Below are 25068 nucleotides of genomic sequence, written 5' to 3' on the forward strand. Positions count from 1 at the left end.
TACTTATTGATTTCTTAGATTTCTGAGTATATCAGAGAAATTGAATTAGTGATGGAGTTGGGTAATTTTTTTCAACATGTTTAACAATTATTTCTCAGAAACTATCTGATGATGAAGTTAGATTGAGAGAGAAGTTGATCGATTTACATTGTATGTCCAATGAGGAAAGGAATCCTGAGATATTTACAATAATGATTTGATAAAGTAGATAACATACCAACAAATCATTATCTCACAGTAACAAATCATACTGTGGATCATTGATTTACCTCCAAAATTTAAAGATTATTGCAGAAAGATTGAACAAATGTATATTAATTGTCTGACAGTGGTGTCAAAATAAGACAGTAGTTCATAATATTATCAAAAGTGCAAAAAACTATTATTTGTAGAAGAGTGCATGCAAAAAGCAAGTATATAAGTGAATATCTTAACTCTTAAACCAAGGGTTTCTGATTCGCTACTCATCAAAACCCTTGGCTTATTGTGCTATTAAAAGTCTGGATTTTTTTCCCTGAGTTGTGATTGGAGTTATTGATATCATTCAACCAGTCAGCGAGTACTATAGTAAATAACGATATCTCAGTTTGGGATATTTCTTGATTCTATAATTTCTGAAATGAAAAACACAACAAACAACGATCTTCTAAGATATGTGTCATTTTATAAATAGCTATGGTGTTATCCAACTTTCAGTTGATGTGCAATATATGTGGAATCTATATTTTGCACCCTAAATAAGAAATGAATATTACTTGATACATGCATGAATTTTTCTTTAAATACTTTTTAATTTTTTTTTTTAAATGATCTTTATTTCTGTCAGTGATGCAAGTTTTATGCATGAGGTAAGATTTGAGATCATGTGACATAAACAAATCCTGACTTTTGATAGCACAATAGGCCAAGGGTTTGTGAGGAAAGTAGTGGGTCAGAAACCCTTGGTTAGCAAAGATGTCTTTATACATGTATACATAAATGTCAAGAAAAGATACGGAGATAAATTTTGTCTTCCTAGGTAACATGCATGCATACTAAATAGTGTTTAATTTACATATTTTGGAAATGAAGCCATTTGTGGCAATGAACAATGGTTCCTTGGCTACAGTATATTGATTGATACAGTAAGTAATTGTGAATTGAGTTGTTGTTTATATTATGTTATTGACAAGACTTCTTTTAAAAAGTTTAAAATAATTAGTTTTAGGATTGGTTGGAGACCTATTGTACCCTGAGACCATGTAACAATTTGTAAGTTAAACCAGAGCCGAGCTCGTTGCAATGCAACGAATAGGTCTTCCGTCGGAGCAGACAGAACATAGCGACCTTGAGTCAAGGTCATGCAACATTTTAAGGTTATAAACAATCCTGTAAGGGGCATCAACTTGCAATGTTTCAACAGTAGAAAGACAGTAAAAGAATGTAAAATTCCCCTGTCAGTGAACTTGAACTTGTCCAAATAACCTTGCATCAAGCCATGACACATTCTGCAGCTGGTTAAGAGCAAACACCATCTGTATGTCACCGACATAAAAAATTCTCAGTCACGCATTCTTTCAGACTATTCATCCAAAACATCATATTCTAAGTGACCTCGAATTTAAGTCAAGGCCATTACACACTCTGGATGATATATTTATCATCCTTTTAGTGAAATGCAAATGCATGCAATTTTTTCTATTACAAAATTATAGACCTTTTTCTTTGTTTGTATGTTGTTTAACGTCCCTCTCGAGAATTTTTCAATCATATGGAGACGCCACCACTTGCCGATGGAGATCTGCAAATTTTGACCTATACCCGGCACTCATGGCCATTGAAGAGTGAGGGATCTTTTTCGTGCTAGCACCTACTGTCGGACGGGACCACAGTTTATACAGTCTCATCCGAAGGATCGGTCTCTGTATCCCACAGTGGGATTCGAACCTGCGACGTAAGGATCAACTCCTTAATCCACGACTCTAGAGCAGACATTCTTACCACTGCGCTACGTGGGCGACTAGACCTTTTTGAATTTTACACTTATTATATCAGTGACCATGAACTTGCCTAAATGACCTATGTTAAGGTCAAAAACAACCTTTGAACAAATTATGAGCTTCCAGTGATACTCAATGACAAAGATATTCCTGAAAAAGAATATTGCACTTTTCTGTCAGTGACCTTGAACTTGCCAGAAAGACCTTAGATCAAGGTCAAAACACATCCTTAGATCATAAGCAATCTCTGTATCAAGTAAAAGCTTCCAGTGATTTTATATTACAAAGCTATAGCATGGAAAAAAAATAATATTTATCTGCCAGTGACCTTGAACTTGCCGGGAAAAACCTTTGTTCAAGGTCAGGACAAACCCATCTCTAGCAATCTGAGAAAAAGTTTCTTGTGTTCCTCCCACCCCTTATAAATTTATAATCCAGGCACGAATTTTGCCACTTCTTCTGCCAGTCTAGTGCTATGTTATCTCAAACCAGTGGATCATAAGCAATCTTTGTTCCAAGTATGAGCTTCCAAAATTATAGCACATACAGTAATCTTACACTTTCATGTCAGTGACCTTGAACTTACAGGAATGACGTTGGATGAAGGTCGTGGCAAACCCTTTTGTCATAAGCAATTCCTGTATCAAGAATGAGCTTCCAGTGACTCTCTATTACAAATAAATGGGTCGGACAAAACTTTGCTATTTTTTTTCCAGTAACCTTTAGCTTGCCGGAATGATGTTGGATCAAAACCATGACACACCCTCAGATCAGTAGTAATCTTTGTACCAAGTATGACCTTCCAGTTTCTTCATAACAAAGTTATATCCTGGGCAAACTATCACGTACAGACGGACAGCTAGGCAGACGGACAGTGTGATTCCAAAAGACTCAAAACACCCCCGCCCCAAACCCACACACTTCATTTGGGGGATATATAAATTCCTATGTTAAATTATGAACATTCTTTCCGGCCCAAACCTTCTCCCTGGAATCAAGATTTGAAAATAACAAGATGTGTTTGTGAAACACTGATGCCCCCGTATGGCAACTTATAGCAAATGTTAAACTTTCTCAAATGCAAACCAAATATGTTGATACCAAAAGTAAGGTCTTGTTTCGAGGAATATACCTGTGAAATATAAGAGCCCTAGCAGCAAACATTGAATAGATATGGAAAAGGCTAAAGTCAAGGTCAAATGGTCAAAATTAATGGTGCCTAAGGAAAGGCCTTCTCACATGAAATATACTGGTGAAATATGAAAGCTGAGGCACCAATCGTTCAAAAGTTATGACCTAGGTTTAAGTTTTTCAAAAGTAGGTCAAACTCCAAGGTCAAGGTCAATGGATTACAATTGTTGGTATCCAAAGGAAGGTTTTGTAACAAGGATTACATATGTGAATTTTGAAAGCCCTAGTACTAACGGTTCAAAAGTCATGGCCAAGGTTAAAAGTTTTTAAAAAGTAGGTCAGACTCCAAGGTCAATGTCAAAGGGTCAAAGTTGTTGGTATCCAAAGGAAGGTCTTGCCACAAGGATTACATATGTCAAGTATGAAAGCCCTAGCACCAACGGTTCAAAAGTTATGGCCAAGGTTTAAGTTGGGTAAAATTTTGCAAAACTGGGTCAAACTCCAAGGTCAAGGTAAAAAGGTCAAATATGGTGATACCCAAAGAAAGGTCTTGTCACATGGAATACACATGTGAAATATGAAAGCCATAGCTCAAACCAATCAAAAGTTATGGGCAATGTTAAAGTTTTTGCGGACAAACAGACAGGCAGACGGACGGACAGGGCAAAAACTATATACCCCTGAATCTTCTATACGGGGGCATAAAAAATGAATATATGCTATGTTGGAAATTTTCTCATTCTAGTCCAGGGGTTCTTGGGAATACTATTTTCAAATGACCCCATGCGCGGATCTAGAGGGGGTTGGGGGGCAGTTAACTGTATATACTAAACCAAGTAAAAGTGGCCATGGACCCCCCCCCCCCCCCACCGCCCCTAGAAAATGCGGACCCTTCCTCGAAAACGCGGATCTGTGTTAAAATGGTATGAAAAGTCTTAGGTATGAAGCTTTAAAAGTCAATGACCCCCCACCCCCCCCCCTTCCCACACACACACACAAACACACACACGAAATATGTTTTTCACGTTTGGGAAAAGAGTTTCTTTTTTTGGCTCGTCAAGAAATTTCTGGATTGAAATATTTTTTTTTATTGGGATCCCCCCCCCCCTGGAAAAAAAATCCTTGATCTGCGCCTGGACCCCATATAATTTTTACTACATGTATCCGTTAAAAGAGGATGTGACCCTTCATTTGAACAAAACTTTACCAAAAATATTCTATGTTAATTTTCGTTGTTATGGCCCAATGGTTCTTGATAAAATAAAAATGAGAAAAATTTACAAGTAGCTTTAGAACGACAACGACGATAACGCTTATATACACCAAGAAAGCAAACAAAGATGAAGAATTATGAACAGAAAAGCTTACTTGGGCCTTTGGCTTGGGAGATGAGATCCTTATTAAAAATTGAAATTATTTTGTCATTTTTTTTACGATCGACGGGCCTGTATTTCAAAGAGAGAGAGAGAGAATTTCTAGCTAGGTCTTTGAATAACAGTGACATGTCAGAAAACCAGGTCCCTAGGAATGTACATGTATATAAGATAGGCAGTGCCTTTCTCTCGGAATTCATCACCTGCTTCTGTAAAGCTTCATCCTCACTTGTACTTACATAACCGACTGCGAAGGAAAACATTCTATTTATTTCGGGGATGGGGTATACGTATAGTGATGAGAGGAAATTTATTCACCTATATGTTCATTAAACATGAAAGATTGCTTTTGAGTATTTGTACATGTTGTATACGATCGAACGACTTTCGTGTTAATTTATTAAAGTTAGATTATGTAAGCAAAGAACTAAACTAACATTTGTTCTATTCAGTCGTTTATAAGTTTTTTTTAACATTTGTAAGAACCACTTTATTCTAAAAAACAAATAATCGTCCTATTATGGACGCCCATGATATATTAGACAGGATGTTTAATTAAAATATAATTCAGATATCGACATCCAGGAGAACAACACATTCTTTTTCAGTGGCGGATACAGGAATCTTGAAAAGGGGGCCCGACTAGTTAGAATAATCTAACTGTGTCTCGGGACTGGCCCTCACCACAGTTAGAATGCCTCCAATATACCCGTAATGTAGCAGAAAATTGCAGAATCGCTCCGGAACAATTTTTGAGAAAATTAATGAAGTTGAATTGAAAATAACAGTCAAATTAATCATAACAAACCTTTTTGAGACAGTAAATACCTTTCATTTAAAAATTTAATCCATATAATGGAAGAATTCAACACTTTTTCACCAACGTTTTTTACTCGTTTCAAATTTATACACAATGTTGACATTCGGAACTCTCGGGATTTTTCATAGTAAATGCACTGAGTTAGAGTTATCTCCCGTATTTTCTTTGCTACATAGACAATACACGAAACGCATTCTATCGTTAAACTGGGTCCGTAGGACATTTATCATTTTAACGATAGAACATTCTATCTAGGGGCCCGACCAGTTTTGGGTCGGAGTAGGGGCCCAAAGCCACATGAAAAATTGATTTATTAAATCTTGTCTATATTTTGGATACAAAAAGGAGGCAGGCCCCCTGAACCTCCTCTAAATCTGCCAGTGTTTTTTACATTATTAGTCAGCCCACGGGCTGACTATTTACGGTGGGATGAAACTGCAAGTGCGCTTGCGTAATTTGGAATTCTGGGAAAAAGATTTACACTTTGCTCCAACCAGAGGGCGTGCTTCTTCACACACAATACAGTCTATAAATAGATCGAGGCCGTGAGTGTGCTTCGTTCTCGACGAAAAATTAAAGACATAGATTGTTCTAAGTAGGAAATTTGCGCTGTTTTATATAATTCTATGAAAATATTTCAGTGCTTCTTATAAAAGATGCGAAGTTTGTATGTTGAGCACATATAACAATTGGATATATATAAAACCTCAATTGCCGTTGCAAGTCAAGGATTTGGGTGTACCTGATGCAAGACCCCCTCGATCAATACCTTGCATAAGACATGTACGGGGCTACAAAGGTCCCAAAACAGTGAAAAAATCTCTTTTCACTTTAATGATAAAAGTTATGAAAACATCAGAGATAGATTTTTATAATTTACATGATGATGAAAAAATGACCACAGTAGAACTGCGATAGTTGAGAGAAACTGCGCGGATTTATAGACAGGATCCCCCCCTCCCCCCAACGAGAAAGAGTGAGAGAGATGAAATCCAGTATGTTAATTAATCTAGTTTTGGTTTGATGGTAGACATCATCAGTTACATTTTAGGGTATATACGCACTGCATGTATAAACATATTTTGAATTTCCAGTTTGAATTGTTTTCCATGGCTTTCACTACCTTATTCTGGAAGCAATTCTTTTCTTTCTTAATAACACTAAAATGGATGCTTAAACTAAGAAATTGATTTAAATATACATGTACTATGCCCCCCCCCCCCCCCCCATCATGCATTGCCTGGAACCTGCACGATTAAAAACTTTTATTTGATAATAATTAAAACAAGCTAACCCAAAGTCTACCTTCTTTTTTTGTATCACAATCTATATCATTTATAGAACTTAACAATGAAAATGTACGAGGGTTGTTAAAAACGCGAACTTTTTAAACATAAACTACCTGACCAAAATCATTCATTTTTGCATAAAGTTGGGAAATTATTTTTTTGTAATTTTGGCTAAATATAATAAGGTTTCAATGCCATTTGCATTTTTAAACATCATTCAATGTGTTAAATATCGGTGGCCGGCGCACGGCAATTTCTTGACATTCAAAAATAGCATTGACAGCAATGTTTTCTTTATTACCAGGCTATATGGATATATAATGTGACAAAAATTATAGAAACTTTATGATCTAGAGTACTCGTGTGTAAAAAAAAAAATCAATACTCTGACTTCATAAATAACAAAAATATTACGTTATATTCACAAACACTTATAATTAGATATTGCTAAAAATGGCAATGTCGAGCGATAATGCGGCGCACCAAATTATCACTATGTGTTGTGTGGAGCGGGGTTTGACTCCTGTTCATACGGAAAAAGAGCTGGGAACGAGGGAACGACACAAATACATGTATCAATCACAGGTGCATACATAGTAAAAGAGGTTCAAATATGAATGGACTGGTTATCCGATGGAAGAAGCGTTTGGTTGACCAACAAAAAAGACGATAAACTGAAAAGGCTAGAGTCATGCATGGAGACCATCGTTAAGTATTCGAGCAGTTAGGTTTATGATCGGGTTTGGGAAATTTTTTATTAAAAGAATTTAATCCTTGATTTATTCTTAACTGCAGTACACGTGTGAAATAAATAACTCGGTAACTAAAAGAAAATAAAATGCACTATCGAATTTATGCATAAACGATTTTTTAAAGACGCACGATTCCTGAACAAATTCAAAAACTCCACGAATTACATTTTGACGTCGTCGGTGTTGCGCCGGCAGCTGTTTTGAATGATTCCTTTACCAAAATAAAAAAATCTATTTATAGATATTATTTACTGAAATTTCTGTGAATTATTTCAAAAATGTTGATTTTAATGCATGCCAATTTTTAACTTTATAATATTAGTGAAACAAAAAATATTGAAAATGTTCGTGTTTTTTTTTTTGGGGGACAACCCTCGTATACATCCGTCAACGTTCAATGACTCGGCTCTAATGGCTTTGCTCATTTCTGAGACGAACTTTCTCTGATGTCCGCGCCCAAGAGAAATTAATTGGAGGTCATTATAATGATCACGATGTAGTCTAACTAAAATTTATTCTATGCTTTATTATTTATACAACATTGTGTTCCAAGTAAGAAAACGATTAGGCGAATTTAATGTAGATTACAATGACTTTTAAGAAACACAACATGATGAATAAAACAAGTCATATACCATCACAAAGCATGAAAGAAACTTTCTGTATTCCAGCGGCTGACTCTCAGCTTTTTTTAAAAAGCTAACCTTGTAAAGACTTGCAGAATAAGCGAAATACTCCAGTCATTTAATAAAAATCTCGAACCCGAACTAAAACTCGTTGACAAAGTCAAACCAGACGGTCTTAGTTTTTATGGCATTTTTACAGTGATATGTGAAAAGTCTGATAATTGCTGTTAATTTTAAGAAATAAAAAAGTTCGTCATTTTTCAACCTCGTTCGGTATAATATAATTTACTGATGATTTTTTCCGTTAAGGAGGAACACTTGCACGAAGTATAAAAAAAAAAGCGGTATTCTGCATGTACATGTACACATCATTGCTATTGTGTACTCGGATTAAACCCAAAATCCTTCGTAACATTGTATTGGGTATAACTTTCATGTGTTCTCAGGTGGATATTCATTTATTTTTATCTGTCTAAAGACAATAATTTCAGTTAATAGAGAAATGTTTTTATTTCATCGTTTTCTCCCATCCTTTTGATTTATACGTTTGCTTTGTACACAAAAGCGTGTGTTCATATACCGCTGTTTCTACGCGCTATCGATATGATCACGGAGAACATGATATTCTCCAGCAATTTACTTCTAATGAAAACATGTTAGCTGAAAATATATATACTCGTTAGTATCTTAGTACCTGTTTAATTGCAATATCACCAACCGTAACGATCGCTGGCCAGGACTTGAATATAATTTATTACCGTTATTAAAACAACTCGTCAGCTGAGCGGACCTGTGATTTAAACAGGAAAATAGGGAAATTCCAGAGTTCGAAGTGTATTTATTTTGGGCGCTCTTCCACATAAACAAATAAAACCGCATTTACACGTACTTACATGCATGTACCAGTAATTCATATCATGGGTTAATTCAGTTTATTAGATGAAATAAAACAAATGCATAAGATTAATCTTCCTAAACAACATGTTTTTAAAACAATCTATCTAATATAACTGACGGTATAAAATAACAAAGAAAATAACGGGTTTGTGTTTGTATTTAATTTGGAATGAGAACAAATCTTAACCTGTCAAATCATTTATAAAACATACTTCGTTTTCCAGACACTAATTGCCATGCGTAATCTTCACATGCACTGACCAAGATGTCACAAGTTTGAAATGTATGGCTTCTCATTGCGTGAGTTTTGTCAACACATGTCGGAGTAGACTTATCTAAGCCAATTGATTCCCAAAGAAAACTGCATAGGATGGTTTTTTTTGTACACTTTTTAACGGGTAAAATTCATTTGACTCTCGATAGAATTTTCAAATACAAGTGAAATATTTAGGTTATTTGCGTCCGATCTAGTATTTTGTATGCAATAATATTGTAAGTTAGGAAGAAAATAATACAAACTCAAAAGTACTTAATTTTATTTTCGATTTTCCCGACAATTAAAAATGTGACCTCTACGTACAATTATCGTGATAATTATATACATGCTGTTTAATGTTCATGAAAGAAATAGCAACTCGTTAAATAATAATATTAGAGAGATAAATAAACTGTTTCTTTAATACACAAACAAAGTGGTCTTTTCGGCATTCAAAATGCATTGAATTTGAAGTCAGTTAAGACTAGCTGATTAAAATGAGCGAGTGATAAACAGTAAGACGAAATCATATGATTCATATGAAAGATTCGAAATGATTTTAAAGTAATTTTCCACAAAGCGCAATTATCTCGATATCGAGAAATACAATGTTTATAAAAATAAATATGCAACTTTCTTGTAATTCAGTGAATAAAATATAAATTGAACTTGTACTAGCGACTTAATCAAAGATATGAAATAATCTGAAAGATTCAACATTTTTATCCACTCATCACTTAGTTTACAAAATGTATTTGGAATGGCCATTCTATGGTTTGTTTTGTGTACGACCTTAGGTCGCTGGTTCACACGCCGATTGATCCCCGGTGACCTCCTTTGCCAGGCGCTATCGAGGGAGAGGTTACATAATTGTAAACACAGAAGGTGAATGTAAAAGGCGTGTACTTAATGGCTGTGAATAGTCTATGTTTAAAGTTTTGTTTTATTTTCTAACTTTCTTGTTTGTTTTTATATGATAAGAAGAAAAGGTTATCTTTTTTCCCCTGTTTAGTAGACTGGTTTATCCAAATTTGAAAACAAACGAAATAAAAAGGGAAAGTTGTCAGTAAATAATTTGGAAATAAAGCTCAGAATACTCCAAGAACCTGATTCTAAAGAATATTAGCATCTAATGTAGCTAGGTTTATTATTTATAGTAAGTTTATTTTAATTACACGAATGAAGAGCTCTTGTTTACTTGCTGAATGAAACACTTACCTGTATATGTGTTATGCTTCTAGCTCATTTAGAACACAAGATTCAAACAAAAAACGTTTTCTTGAGATCAATAAGATGTTAAATAACAACTTTAATTACGACAGCTTTTTCGAAATATTTACCGTTTTTGAGTTATAAAGCAAAAACTTTAAAGGGCCACAGATCCCTAATTTTAGGGGCCAGCCCCTTTTTAGTGGTGTCAAATGAAAGGCCTTAAAATTGTGCACAACTTTTATTTTACATGTCTTATCAAAATATTTTTAGTTTAGAAGATAAAAAAGAAAATATGTGTAAATTTTCGGTCTTTTAGGCGTTCTAATTTTTGACCCCTCTCTAGCGCCATTTTGAATACAGAAATTGAAAAACAAAAACCGATGTGCACAACTTCAATGCTTCTATTATTTAAATTCGGTAAAATTTCTACTCCAGCTCTTGTAGTCTCTGAGCCTTTGTCTGGAAATGAAGCCCCCTAAATTTTCATTTAAAGGGAAATAACCCAAAAGCGGAAGTGGATTTTTGAAATGTTTGACAGCATTCTGATAGAGTTTTGTAACGTCTATAAACCCTGCAAATTTGAGCAAAATCTGTTGAGAAATGAGCGAGATATGAGGTCTCAAAGTTGGCGTCTAGGAAAAAAAAAAAGAATAATAAGAACTAGAGCCGAGCTCGTTGCAATGCAACGAATAGGTCTTCCGTCGGAGCTCCAGACAGGACAGAGCGACCTTGAGTCAAGGTCATGCAACATTTTAAGGTAATAAACAATCCTGTAAGGGGCATCAACTTTCAATGTTTCAACAGTAGAAAGACAGTAAAGGAATGTAAAATTCCCCTGTCAGTGAACTTGAACTTCTCCAAATAACCTTGCGTCAAGCCATAACACATTCTGCAGCTTGTTAAGAGCAAACACCATCTTTATGTCACCGACATAAAAAAAATTCAGTCACGTATTCTTTCAGACTATTCATCCAAAACATCATATTCTAAGTGACCTCGAATTTAAGCCAAGGCCATTACACACTCTGGATGATATATTTATCATCTTTTCAGTGAAATGCAAATGCATGCAATTTTTTCTATTACAAAATTATAGACCTTTTTGTTTATTTGTTTGTATGTTGTTTAACGTCCCTCTCGAGAATTTTTCAATCATATGGAGACGCCACCATTTGCCGATGGAGATCTGCAAATTTTGACCTATACTTGGCACACATGGCCATTGAGCAGTGAGGGATCTTTTTCGTGCCAGCACCTACTGCCAGACGGGACCTCAGTTTGTACGGTCTCATCCGAAGGATCAGTCTCTGCGTCCCACAGTGGGATTCGAACCTGCGACGTAAGGATCAACTCCTTAATCCACGACTCTAGAGCAGACACTCTTACATGTACCACTGCGCCACTTGGGCGACTAGACCTTTTTGAATTTTACACTTATTATATCAGTGACCTTGAACTTGCCTAAATGACCTATGTTAAGGTCAAAAACAACCTTTGAACAAATTATAAGCTTCCAGTGATACTCAATGACAAAGAAATACCTGAAAAAGAATATTGCACTTTTCTGTCAGTGACCTTGAACTTGCCAGAAAGACCTTGGATCAAAGTCAAAACACATTCTTGGATCATAAGCAATCTCTGTATCAAGTAAAAGCTTCCAGTGATTTTATATTACAAAGTTATAGCATGGAAAAAAATTAATATTTATCTGCCAGTGACCTTGAACTTGCCGGAAAAACCTTTGTTCAAGATCAGGACAAACCCATCTCAAGCAATCTGAGAAAAAGTTTCCTTTGTTCCTCCCACCCCTTATAAATTTATAATCCAGGCACGAATTTTGCCACTTCTTCTGCCAGTCTAGTACTATGTTATCTCAAACCGGTGGATCATAAGCAATCTTTGTTCCAAGTATGAACATCCAAAATTATAGCACATACAGTAATCTTACACTTTTCTGTCAGTGACCTTGAACTTACAGGAATGACCTTGGATGAAGGTCGTGTCAAACCCTTTAATTTTGTCATAAGTAATTCCTGTATCAAGTATGATACTTGCTATTTTTTTCCAGTGACCCTGAACTTGCCGGAATGATGTTGGATCAAAACTATGACACACCTTCGGATCATTAGTAATTTTTGTACCAAGTATGACCTTCCAGTTTCTTCATAACAAAGTTATAATATCCTTGGCAAACAAACACGTACAAACGGACAGCTAGGCAGACGGAGAGTGTGATTCCAAAAGACTCAAAACACCCCACCCCAAACCCACACACTTCGTTTGGGGGGATATATAAATTCCTATGTAAAATTATGAACACTCTTTCCGGCCCAAACTTTCTCCCTGGAATCAATATTTGAAAAAAAATTGAAAGTATGCTATGTTGGAAATTTTCTCATTCTAGTCCAGGGATTCTTGAGAATATTATTTTCAAATGACCCCATGTGCGGATCTAGAGGGGGTTGGGGGCAGTTAAATGTATATACTAAACAAATAAAAGTGACCATCCCCCCCCCCCCCTAGAAAACGCGGACCCTTCCTCGAAAACGCGGATCTGTGTTAAAATGGTATGAAAAGTCTTAGGTATGAAGTTTTAAAAGTCAACGACCCCCCCCCCCCCCCATACACACACAAACACACACACGAAATAGGTTTTTCACGTTTTGGAAAAGAGTTTCTTTTTTTTTTTTTTGGCTCGTCAAGAAATTTCTGGGTTGAAATATTTTTTTTATTGGCATCCCCTCCCCCCCCCCTCTCCGTGGAAAAAAATTCCTTGATCTGCGCCTGGACCCCATCTAATTTTTACTATATGTATCCGTTAAAAGAGGATGTGACCCTTCATTTGAACAAAACTTTACAAAAAATATTCTGTGTTAATTTTCGTTGTTATGGTCCAGTGGTTCTTGATAAGATAAAAATGAGAAAAATTTACAAGTAGCTTTAGAACAACAACGACGATAATGCTTATATACAACAAGATTAGCAAACAAAGATGAAAAATTATGAACAGCAAAAGCTTATTTGTGTCTTTGGCTTGGGAGATGAGATACTTATTAAAAATTGAAATTATTTTGTTATTTTTTTTTTTTACAATTGACGGGCCTGCATTTCAGAGAGAGAGAGAGAGAGAGAGAATTTCTAACTAGGTTTTTGAATAACTGTGAGATCGGTTCAGAAAACCAGGTCCCTAGGAATGTACATGTATATAAAATAGGCAGTGCCTTTCTCTCGGAATTCATCACCTGCTTCTGTAAAGCTCCATCCTCACCTGTACTTACATGTACCTGGTAAAACCAACCGACTGCGAAGGAAAACATTCTATTTATTTCGAGGATGGGGGTTTACGTATAGTGATGAGAGGAAATTTATTCACCTATACGTTCATTAAATATGAAAGATTGCTTCTGAGTATTTGTATACGATCGAACGACTTTCGTGTTAATTTATAAAAGTTAGATTATGAAAGCAAAGAACTAAACTAACATTTACAGTAGATGAATTAAATACATGTAATTATTTAGCCGTTTATAAGGTTTTTTATAACATCCGTAAGAACCACTTTATTTTAAACAAGAGGCCCATGGGCCACATCGCTCACCTGAGCACATTAGCTAGACACAAATCAGTTCAGTATTAAAAAGATTACTGGGGGTTGGGGGGTGAATTTTAAACTACCTGATGATGCTTCCATGTCGATATAATAAATGGCTTTGTTGTACTTGAGAAGATTTTAAAAAAAAATTTCCCATATATTCCTTTGTAAAATTTTGATCCCCCATTGTGGCTCCTCCCTATCCCAGAGGTCATCATTTGAACAAACTTGAATCTACACTACCCGAGGATACTTCCATATCAATATGACTAAACATAGCTTTTCTGTTCTTGAGAAGAAATATTTTTTCTATGTGTACTTATGTAAAACTTTCAATCCCCATTGGGCCCCAAACTACCCCTGGGGGTTATCATTTGAAAAAAAGAAATTGAATTTACACTACCTGAGGATGCTTCCATATCAAAATGACTAAACATGATTTTCATTTCTTGAGAAGAAGATATTTTCCAATATGTTTCTATGTAAGAAATTTTTGATCCCCCATTGTGGCCCATCCATATCCCTGGGGGTCAAACTTGAATCTACACTACCTGAAGAGGCTTCCATATCAAAATCACTAATCATGGCTTTGCAGTTCTTCATCAGAAGATACCTTCCTATAATATATCTATTTCAGACATGGAACCTCCATTGTGGCCCCGCCCTACCCCAGGGGGGTCATGATTTGAACAAACTTAAATCTATACTACCTGAGGATACTTCCACATAAATATGACCAATTGGGGCTTTGCCGTTCCTGAGAAGAAGATTTTTAAAAGTTTTTCCTATATATTTCTATGCAAAACTTTGATCCTCCATTGTGGACCCGCCCTATCCCCCGGGGTCGTGATTTGAACAAATTTGAATCTCCACTACCTGAGGATGCTTCCACATAAATATGACTCATCATGGCTTTGCTGTTCTTGAGAAGAAGATTTTTAAAGGTTTTTCCTATATATTTCTATGTTAAACTTAGATCCTCCATTGTGGCCCCGCCCTACCCCCGAGGGTCATGATTTGAACAAACTTGGATCTACACTACCTGAGGATGCTTCCATATAAATATGATCAATTGGGGCTTTGCTATTCCTGAGAAGATTTTTAAAAGTTTTTCCTATATATTTCTATGCAAAACTTTGATCCTCCATTGTGGACCCGCCCTACCCCCCGGGGTCATGATTTGAAGAAATTTGAATCTACACTACCTGAGGATGTTTCCACATAAATATGACTCATCATGGCTTTGCTGTTCTTGAGAAGAAGATTTTTAAAGGTTTTTCCTATATATTTCTATGTTAAACTTAGATCCTCCATTGTGGCCCCGCCCTACCCCCGAGGAACATGATTTGAACAAACTTGGATCTACACTACCTGAGGATGCTTCCATATAAATATGACCAATTGGGGCTTTGCTGTTCCTGAGAAGAAGATTTTTAAAAGTTTTTTCCTATATATTTCTAGGCAAAAGTTTGATCCTCCATTGTGGCCCCGCCCTACCCCCGGGGGTCATGATTTGAACAAACTTGAATCTACACTACCTGAGGATGCTTCCATATAAATATGACTTATCATGGCTTTGCTGTTGTTGAAAAGAAGATTTTTGAAGGTTTTTCCTATATATTTCTATGCAAAAGTTTGATCCTCCATTGTGGCCCAGCCCTACCCCCTAGGGTCATGATTTGGACAAATTTGAATCTCCACTACCTGAGGATGCTTTCATATAAATATGACCAATTAGGGCTTTCCTGTTCTTGAGAAGAAGATATTTAAAGGTTTTTCCTATATATTTCTATGTAAAACTTTGATCCTCCATTGTGGCCCCGCCCTACCCCCGGGGGTCATAATTTGAACAAACCTGAATCTACACTACCTGAGGATGCTTCCACATGAGTTTCAATTTCCCTGGCTTTGTGGTTCTTGAGGAGAAGATTTTTAAAAGATGCTATTAATTTTTCACTAATTCTTTATTATCTCCCCTTGAAAGAGGGCGTGGCCCTTCATTTGAACAAACTTGAATCCCCTTCACCCAAGGATACTCTGCGCCAAGTTTGGTTGAAATTGGCCCAGTAGTTCTGGAGAAGAAGTTGAAATTGTGAAAAGTTCACGCCAACGACGACGACAACGACGCCAACGACGACAGACAACGGACAAATTTTGATCAGAAAAGCTCACTTGAGTCTTTGGCTCAGGTGAGCTAAAAACAAATAATCGTCCTAATGGGCGCCCATGATATATTAGACTAGGTGTTTAAATAAAACATAATTCAGATATCGACATCCAAGAGAACAACACATTCTTTTTCAGTGGCGGATACAGGAATCTTGAAAAGGGGGCCCGACCAGTTTTGTGCCGGGGTAGGGGCCCAAAGCCACATAATAAATTGATTTATTAAATCTTGTGTATATTTTGGATACAAAAGGGCGCCATGGGCGGATACAGGATTTATGATTGGGGGGGGGGGGGGGCGTGGATAACTTCGTTCAGGCAGGGAGTCTGGGGACCGCCTTAAGGCCCCCAGTGGGTCCAGGGCGAAGCCCTGGTGGTGGCCCAGGGCGCGAAGCCCCCGGAAGCTCCTGGGTTTACGTGAATTTTAAGAGTCAGTAAAACCAGACACAAAAATAGTGGTATTGATTACTTCCTTTACACAAAAGCCTATAAGATATGAATTTAGTTTGTAACTTACAATACTCTAAAGTCTTTGTAGGAATTTCACGTCTGCTTAAGAATAATGTACAAATTTATTAATCATTCGATAATTTTTATTTCAAATTTACTCTTGAGAAAGCAGAAACTTTGTGTATCTCCGAACTTCGTGAATCTCCGAACTTCGTGTATCTTAGAAGTCGTTCTGAATCATTGTTATTTCAGCAAGGATGCTAGTCAACCTGATATTTGTATGTAACTCTAATGTTATTCCAAAAAGTGGGTTTTTTTTTTTTTTAAATTCCATTCACTGACCTACACATGTATCTCCACCGCAGGCAACGAAACAAAATAAACAAACTCGCTGTAACGTGCAGTTCCCTTTTATAGCAGTATGAAATAAACGAAGCACAATGATACACAAAAAATATCTGAATGTTGAAAAATTGGATATTGAAACGTTTGTTTTTGTAAGTATTATACATATATGACAGATACACTGTAGGGTAGGGTGGTGTGATTTCGACCGATTATTTTTTTATATTTAGATTTGTTCAAGTATGTCACTGCCTATTACATGTATTACGCTCAACTTTTACTGGATCCTTTTTCCTTCGGAATACCTTTTACTGTTCAGATTAAATTGTATTATATGTATTATTCGTCATGATATAAAATAAATGTGTTCGATTTACAAGATATGTGTGTTGGGTAATTTCGACCGCACACGGGGTATTTTCGATCGATGTGCAAATATAAATGAAATTATTCGCGTCGTCTCTAATTTAAAAAAATATATGTATTAATTTAAATTATTCTGTTGTAAAACATAAAAGTTTGTGAAAAAATGCTGACAAAAAGAAAAAAAAGCAATTTTCAAAATGTACCTAATTTGAAGACATTAAGTGCACCAGCTGCCTAGAGACTGATTTACCGATTTGTCAAGGTATGCTACAAATGTACATGTATATATATGCGCAGGCATCTAAACCGCATGTAAACAAAACAGATGATTTTTTCACGGTTATAGAACTAGTTTCTACGGAGTATTCTTGTACATAATACTTATCCTAATACTTTTTTATACGGACGGTGGTCATGATTTTTTTCTGGTAACAAATAGCATTGCGTCATTTTCATTGGTCAAACTGAGTTACCTGCTGACGCCGTATTCATGCAAAGGGTAACTTCGGCCGATTTCTGTTCAGCTGATTTGCATTTTATTTGTAAAAACTAAATACTATAAATTTAAAAGGTATGAATTTAAGTGCAAATTTAAACATAGTTGATAAATTTCACGCCAGTAATATCCACTGTGTCTTTCTGTATATACAAGATATTTTCAGAGGTGATAAACTGATAATTCCCAGCAATGGTTTAAAAATACTCGTCCGTAATTTTTCGGGCGATAAAGTTTCTTCTTGGATGTAATTTTCCAGTGAAGAAATAAATTTCGCCTATTATTATCGACATTGATTTGTATATGAAAAATGCATTTTCTTTCTGCATAAAATAGATGTGTGTACACTATAATGGGTTATAAACAAATTATTTTAAGGTATTTATGAACGGTCGAAATTAACCAGGTGGGCGAAGTTACACTGTGATCATCCTAACCTATATCCTGACGTTAAAAAAAGTCTTGTATCTATGTAAGTAAATTACTGCATAGTTACACCATTTGATAAATAAATACATCAATCAGTGGATAGGTTTGTAACGTAGACCGTCTGATTTTAAATTCATTTATTTACCTCACTCGGCACACCTCGGCCGATTCGTACCTCATCTGGATGAAGGTGACGGAATCAGCCGAGGTTTGCCGAATGTTATCTACCTTCGACCAGCCTTTAAGGTATCCGACCCTTATTAGGACCTAATTTTCTAACCTTAATTATCCATCCTGTATTAAATACTTTATTAATTCAAAGCATTTTAGAGTAGTAAAGGATTTACCCAGAGAAATTTTCAAAAATATAATTACCTAAGCAGTAATTAATTAATGAAGATTGCATTGATGTTTATGGGGACACGCAAATTTTTGAAAATAAAAATTTAAATACTAAGCATATCCAAAAATGCTGTGGTGGAAAGATGTATTCAATTACAAGGAATAGAAAAGCGATTGAAAACTAAAGTTTTACGAGATAGATTTCTTTAGAATTGATTTTTATTAATAAAAAGCAAAGGGGGATAACTCTTCAAGGACAGGACAAGGTCAAAAATTAGGACACATTCCGCTCTTACATATTGATACTAAAACATGAAGATAATGTCTACTTATACTGAGTATTCAGCCAATATATTTATATCTGTTATACATTCAAATTCACTGAATCTGAGGCTATTATGGGTCGGATACCTTAAATATTGCAGTATTTTTCCTTGCATCATGATAGGAAATTGACAAGTGCTGTTTACCCTTCAAACGAAGGCGGGAGACGTTTTCCGGCTTGAATAATTATGAGATAATATTCATAGCCTAGGGAATGCAAGGTTTTCAGACTTGATTTTTAAGAAAACCGATACTTAGTCATAAAATAAAATTACCATTTTTTAATTGACCATTAATTATAAAACCAAAGTATGGCATTATTAATATTAGTCATGTCATATTTTGAAAATTTTAAGGGGGGGGGGGCGTGCGCCCCCACGCCCCCCTTAAATCCGCCAGTAGGGGCAGGCCCCCTGAACCTCCTCTAAATCTGCCAGTGTTTTCTTTCATTATAAGGACTTGTAGAATAAGCGAAATACTCCAGACATTTAATAAAAATCTCAAACCCGATCTAAAACGCGTTTACAAAGTCAAACCAGACGGTTTTAGTTTTTAGGGCATTTTTACAGTGATATGAGAAAAGTCGGATAATTGCTGTTAATTTTAAGAAATAAAGTTCGGCATTTTTCAACCTCGTTCGGTATAATATAATTTACTGATAATTTTTTCCGTTAAGGAGGAACACATGAACGAAGGATAAAAAAAGCGGTATTCTGCATGTCCATGTACACATCATTGCTATAATTGCGTACTCGGGATTAAACCCAAAATCCTTCGTTACATTGTATTTGGGTATAATTTTCACATGTTCTCAGGCGGATAATCATTTATTTTTATCTGTCTAAAGACAATAATTTCAGTAAATAGAGAAATGTTTTTATTTCGTCGTTTTTTTCTCATCCTTTTTGTTTACACGTTTGCTTTGTACAAAAGCGTGTGTTCATATACCGCTGTTTCTACACGCTATCGATGTGATCAGGGAGAACATGATATCCTCCAGCAATTTACTTCTTATGAAAACACTTAATGAAAACATATTAGGTGAAAATATATATACCCGTTAGTATCTTAGAACCTTAGTACCGACCTATTTAATTGCAATGTCACCAACCGTAACGATCGCTGGCCAGGACTTTAATATAATTTATTACCGTTATTAAAACAACTCGTCAGCTGAGCGGACCTATGATTTAAACAGTAAAATAGGGAAATTCCAGAGTTCGAAGTGTATTTATTCTGGGCGCTCTTCCACATAAACAAATTAAACCGCATTTACGCGTACTTACATGCATGTACAAGTAATTCGTGTCATGGGTAAATTCAGTTTATTAGATGAAATAAAACAAATGCATAAGATTAATCTTCCTAAACAACACGTTTTTAAAACACAATATCTGATATAACTGACGGTATAAAATAACAAAGAAAATAACGGGTTTGTGTTTGTATTTAATTTGGAATGAGAACAAATCTTAACCTGTCAAATCACTTATAAAACATACTTCGTTTTCCAGACACTAATTGTCATGCGTAATCTTCACATGCACTGACCAAGAGGTCCCAATTTTGAAATGTATGGCTTCTCATTGCGTGAGTTTTGTCAACACATGTCGGAGTAGACTATCTAAGCCAATTGATTCCCAAAGAAAACTGCATAGGAAGGGTTTTTTTGGTACACTTTTGAACGGGTAAAATTCATTCGACGCTCGATAGAATTTTCAAATACAAGTGAAAGATTTAGGTTACTTGCGTCCGACCTAGTATTTTGTATGCAATAATATTGTAAGTTAGGAAGAAAATAATACAAACTCAAAAGTACTTAATTTTATTTTCGATTTTCCTGACAATTAAAAATGTGACCTCAACATACAATTATCGTGATAATTATATATATCCTGTTTAATGTTCATGAAAGAAATAGCAACTCGTTAAATAATATCAAAGAGAGATAAATAAACTGTTTCTTTACTACGCAAAGAAAGTGGTCTTTTCGGCATTCAAAATGCATTGAATTTGAAGTGAATAAGTGAAAGGCAGTTAAGACTAGCTGATTAAAACGAGCGAGTGGTAATTAAACAGTAAGACGAAATCATATGAAAGATTCGAAATTATTTTAAAGTACATTGTAATTTTCCACAAAGCGCAATTATCTCAACAATGCAATGTTTATAAGAATAAATATGCAACTTTCTTGTAATTCAGCGAATAAAATATAAATTGAAATGTACTAGCGACTTAATCAAAGATATGAAATAATCTGAAAGATTCAACATATTTATCCACTCATCACTTAGTTAAAATGTATTTGGAATGGCCATTCTATAGTTTGTTTTGTGTATGACCTTAGGTCGCTGGTTCACACGCCGATTGATCCTCGGTGACCTCCTTTGCCACGCGCTATCGAGGGAGGGGTTACATAATTGTAAGCACACAAGGTGAATGTAAAAGGCGTGTACTTACTGGCTGTGAATAGTCTATGTTTAAAGTTTTGTTTTATTTTCTAACTTTATTGTTTGTTTTTATATGATAAGAAGAAAAGGTTATCTCTTTTTTTCCCTGTTTAGTAGACTGGTTTATCCAAATTTGAAAACAAACGAAATAAAAGGGAAAGTTGTCAGTAAATAATCTGGAAATAAAGCACAAAATACTTCAAGAACTTGATTCTAAAGAATATTAGCATCTAATGTAGCAAGGTTTATTATTTATAGTAAGTTTATCTTAATTACACGCATAAAGAGCTCTTGTTTACTTGCTGAATGAAAACACTTACCTGTATATGTGTTATGCTTCTAGCTCATTTAGAACACAAGACTCAAACAAAATAACCTTTTCATGAGATTAATAAGATGTTAAAGAACAACTTTATTTGCGGCAGCTATTTCGAAATATTTACCGTTTTTGAGTTATAAAGCAAAAACTTTAAAGGGCCCCAGATCCCTAATTCTAGGGGCCAGACCCTTTTTAGTGGTGTCAAATGAAAGGCCTTAAAATTGTGCACAACTTTTATTCTACATGTTTTATCAAAATATTTTTAGTTTATAAGATAAAAAAGAAAATATGTGTAAATTTTCGGTCTTTTAGGCGTTCTAATTTTTGACCCCTCTCTAGCGCCATTTTGAATACAGAAATTGAAAAACAAAAACCGATGTGCACAACTTCAATGCTTCTATTATTTAAATTCGGTAAAATTTCTACTTCAGCTCTTGTAGTCTCTGAGCCTTTGTCTGGAAATGAAGCCCCCTAAATTTTCATTTAAAGGGAAATAACCCAAAAGCGGAAGTGGATTTTTGAAATGTTTGACAACATTCTGATAGAGTTTTGTAACGTCTATAAACCCTGCAAATTTGAGCAAAATCCGTTGAGAAATGAGCGAGATATGAGATCTCAAAGTTGGCGTCTAGGAAAAAAAAAAAAAAGAATAATAAGAATAATCTTAACCATCAGAATCAGTAGAAGGTCTTCCGCCTGGAGCGGAAGACCTTAATAATCTTAACCATCAGAATCAGTAGAAGGTCTTCCGCCTGGAGCGGAAGACCTTAACAAGAAGTTGGAAAATATGCTCTAGGCAGTTGCAAATCCCCTGTAACATCAACTTATTTGTCAATAGCCCATCTCAGTTTAGAAACTGATCATGGTGAAAACTTTTTTTAACTTCGCATAAAATGAAATCCTTGGTCTCAACAATTTAAGTTCAAAGGTCACAGCCAAGATTCAGATAGGAAAGAGATATAGATTAATGATTAAGGTGTCCTTTATTTTGAATTTGCTGTAGCTCCTGCTAAGTTTTGATTCACTCATGTTTTAAAACATTTTTGAAATTGTGTTTAATTCTACATCACTTATATAGACAAAAAATTTCCTAAATTCATTTTATTATCTTACAGGTCGTATCAGAAAGTGGTTCACTGTTGAGGAAGCACCCCAGTGGTTATCTCACAAACCAGTCCAAGTTAGCTACTTAGAACTCCTAAAGAAGGAAGGAGAAATGGTCTCATGACGTCATGTGGCCGTCTCAAGAGAGTAGAAATTATCTGTTCTCTTTTTATACCATCACTCTACTGATGTCTGTGGTACTATTTGAGATATTGATGCAGAGTTTTCATTGGAGGCCATTATTGATCAATACATGTCCTGTTTATTAGAATTAGTGTATAATTAATCAAATTGTTTCTGGTTCCTGAGATGAAATTGTTTATTTCCTTAACATAAACTACAAAAGTATACTTTTGGTAATTTAGCACATATCATCTTGAAGTCTGGTTGAAAAGTGTTTACAAATAACCATGTCAGAAATATATATATATTTTTTAAAATGTCAGGTGATTTTTTTTTAAAACATTCTTTTCATTGAAAATTTAATTGTAAATTCATTTAACAGTTGGTATTTATTGTTTGAGAGTTAATCTTGTGCATCGTCAAGCACTAAAATTATTGAATTATTGATAGTTGACACCTCCAGGAAATGTAATAAAGCTCTTCCTTGATGTGTGGTTGATGAGGTTGAAGTAGAGTGGTAAATAAATAATTTAAATAAATTACTTCTTGGGGAAAATAGTTGCTCTCTGGAGGTTTTCTAGAGGTTTTGCTTTATACAGACAGTAGGAAGGGTGTGAGAGTTATTAGCTGGTCTGTGATCAAACTTCAGTAGCCCACAGGGAATGGAAAATGGAGTAGTGCTTAGAAAATACAAGTGCTGGAGGGAAAAAACCCCCATCAGATTCCAAATTTTGTGATGGAGAATATAAACAGCTCCTTTTTTTAAGACTAAGACTTGTATAAGTAATGTATGGACTCATTGTGGTTTACATGACATTGATATAACTAGTAATTATTTGGACTATTGTACACAAACATTTTATTGTAACCATTTTGTAAAACATCCTAGTCAGTAAAAGCAGTTATTCCATATATGCTCAAGGATAGGCTTCCCAGTTTTGTAATATTAACATGTAATTCCCACTTGTCTTGTGATTTGCATTGGGGAAAAAAATCACCAAAAAAACCATTGTTTAATATTTTTATTTTTTAAAAAAAATAATGATTTTTGAAATTTGATTTTCATAAAAATGTTATATTTTAATTTTCTAGAAAAAAAAGTAAAAGGAAATGTTAATTGCTTCCATTATCATATTTCCACTCTTACTTGTTCTTCACTAATCTGTAATTTTTGTGTATTTGTGTAGTTGTGTATTTGTGTAGTTGTGTATTTGTGTACTTTGATTCAGAGTATAAAATCAATTTTTTTCTCCACTATACTGCTTTACTTTATGTTGCTATTATGATACAGATGTTTTTATTGTATCCTCAATTAGTTTTTGAGTATGTTTGTTTATAGTACTTGTGTTCTGTATTTTAGTGCACTGTACCCTCTGTTATACAATATTATATATACATTCCACGGATTGTCCCTCATTAGTAACACACAGTATTAAAAATGATACCATTTTGCATATGCCGGGTAATTTCTTTTTTTTTCGCCTAGAGAATTCCACTCCTTATATCCTTCATATTGTAAGGTTGTATATTCTGTATCGGTTTATTAGGTTACGTCTGATTTTAGCTTTTGATTCAGTGATGTATTTTTGCAATGATTGATTTGTTTTTGTATTACGAGTCTTCATGTTTTGTTTTTTGAAAAGCACATATCCCCCTCCTTCCTTAAACATGAAAATCAAAAGCGACAGATATTTCAAAAAAACATTTTAAACTTCATTTCCTCCCTTGCTATTCATCTTTTTGATGTATGTATTAACTATTTATTTGTATTTATTCTGCTTTGATTTTTTTTTATTTTTGAAGAAGTAATCTGATAATATATTACTGAGCAATTAGAATACCTGGTAAGTAATTTAACTTGATCATGTTTATGGTTGTGCTTCTTCTTAGTTTCTTGAAATGGTCCAGTTTGTCAAAATAAATTAGTGCTAAAAATCCAAGTTTAACATACTTTTTAATATCATATTTAGCACACAAGAATTTCCAAAGGATGCATTTTTTTTAAATGTATGTTTATTAAATTAAAAATATACAATTGTTTTAATAATGAAATTAAATTGATTAAACTTTGTGTTGTACACCTCACTGGGATGGTTTGAATAAGCATTTAAACGTAATATACTCATGGGCACATATTTTTACATTTTTTATGGAAGTTACTAATTTTTTTTTGGAAAATACATGTTCATCTAATGGGTAAATTCTTGGAGAATAAAATACGTATAAA

The 25068-nt window shown here is 34.8% G+C and overlaps 1 protein-coding gene across 2 annotated transcripts in view; it reads left to right on the top strand.

The window, feature by feature from the left end:
• LOC133204390 (diphosphoinositol polyphosphate phosphohydrolase 1-like) overlaps nt 1-25068 on the top strand; it is a 49938-nt gene that overhangs the window by 14690 nt on the left and 10180 nt on the right. Inside the window, exon 4 of one of the 2 annotated variants that reach the window (XM_061340110.1) lies at nt 22730-24000. The exons of the other annotated variant lie outside the window; for it this stretch is intronic. Within the exon in view, the coding sequence (XP_061196094.1) occupies nt 22730-22842 (113 nt within the window). The 3' untranslated portion in view covers nt 22843-24000. Of the gene's footprint in view, nt 1-22729; nt 24001-25068 lie in introns of those variants that run through there. 2 annotated transcript variants of the gene reach the window in all.

The sequence above is a fragment of the Saccostrea echinata genome, unplaced genomic scaffold, assembly GCF_033153115.1.
Source record: "Saccostrea echinata isolate AGI-Se365-2 ecotype Australia unplaced genomic scaffold, CSIRO_AGI_Sech_v1 ptg000053l, whole genome shotgun sequence".
In the NCBI taxonomy this organism is placed as follows: domain Eukaryota; kingdom Metazoa; phylum Mollusca; class Bivalvia; order Ostreida; family Ostreidae; genus Saccostrea; species Saccostrea echinata.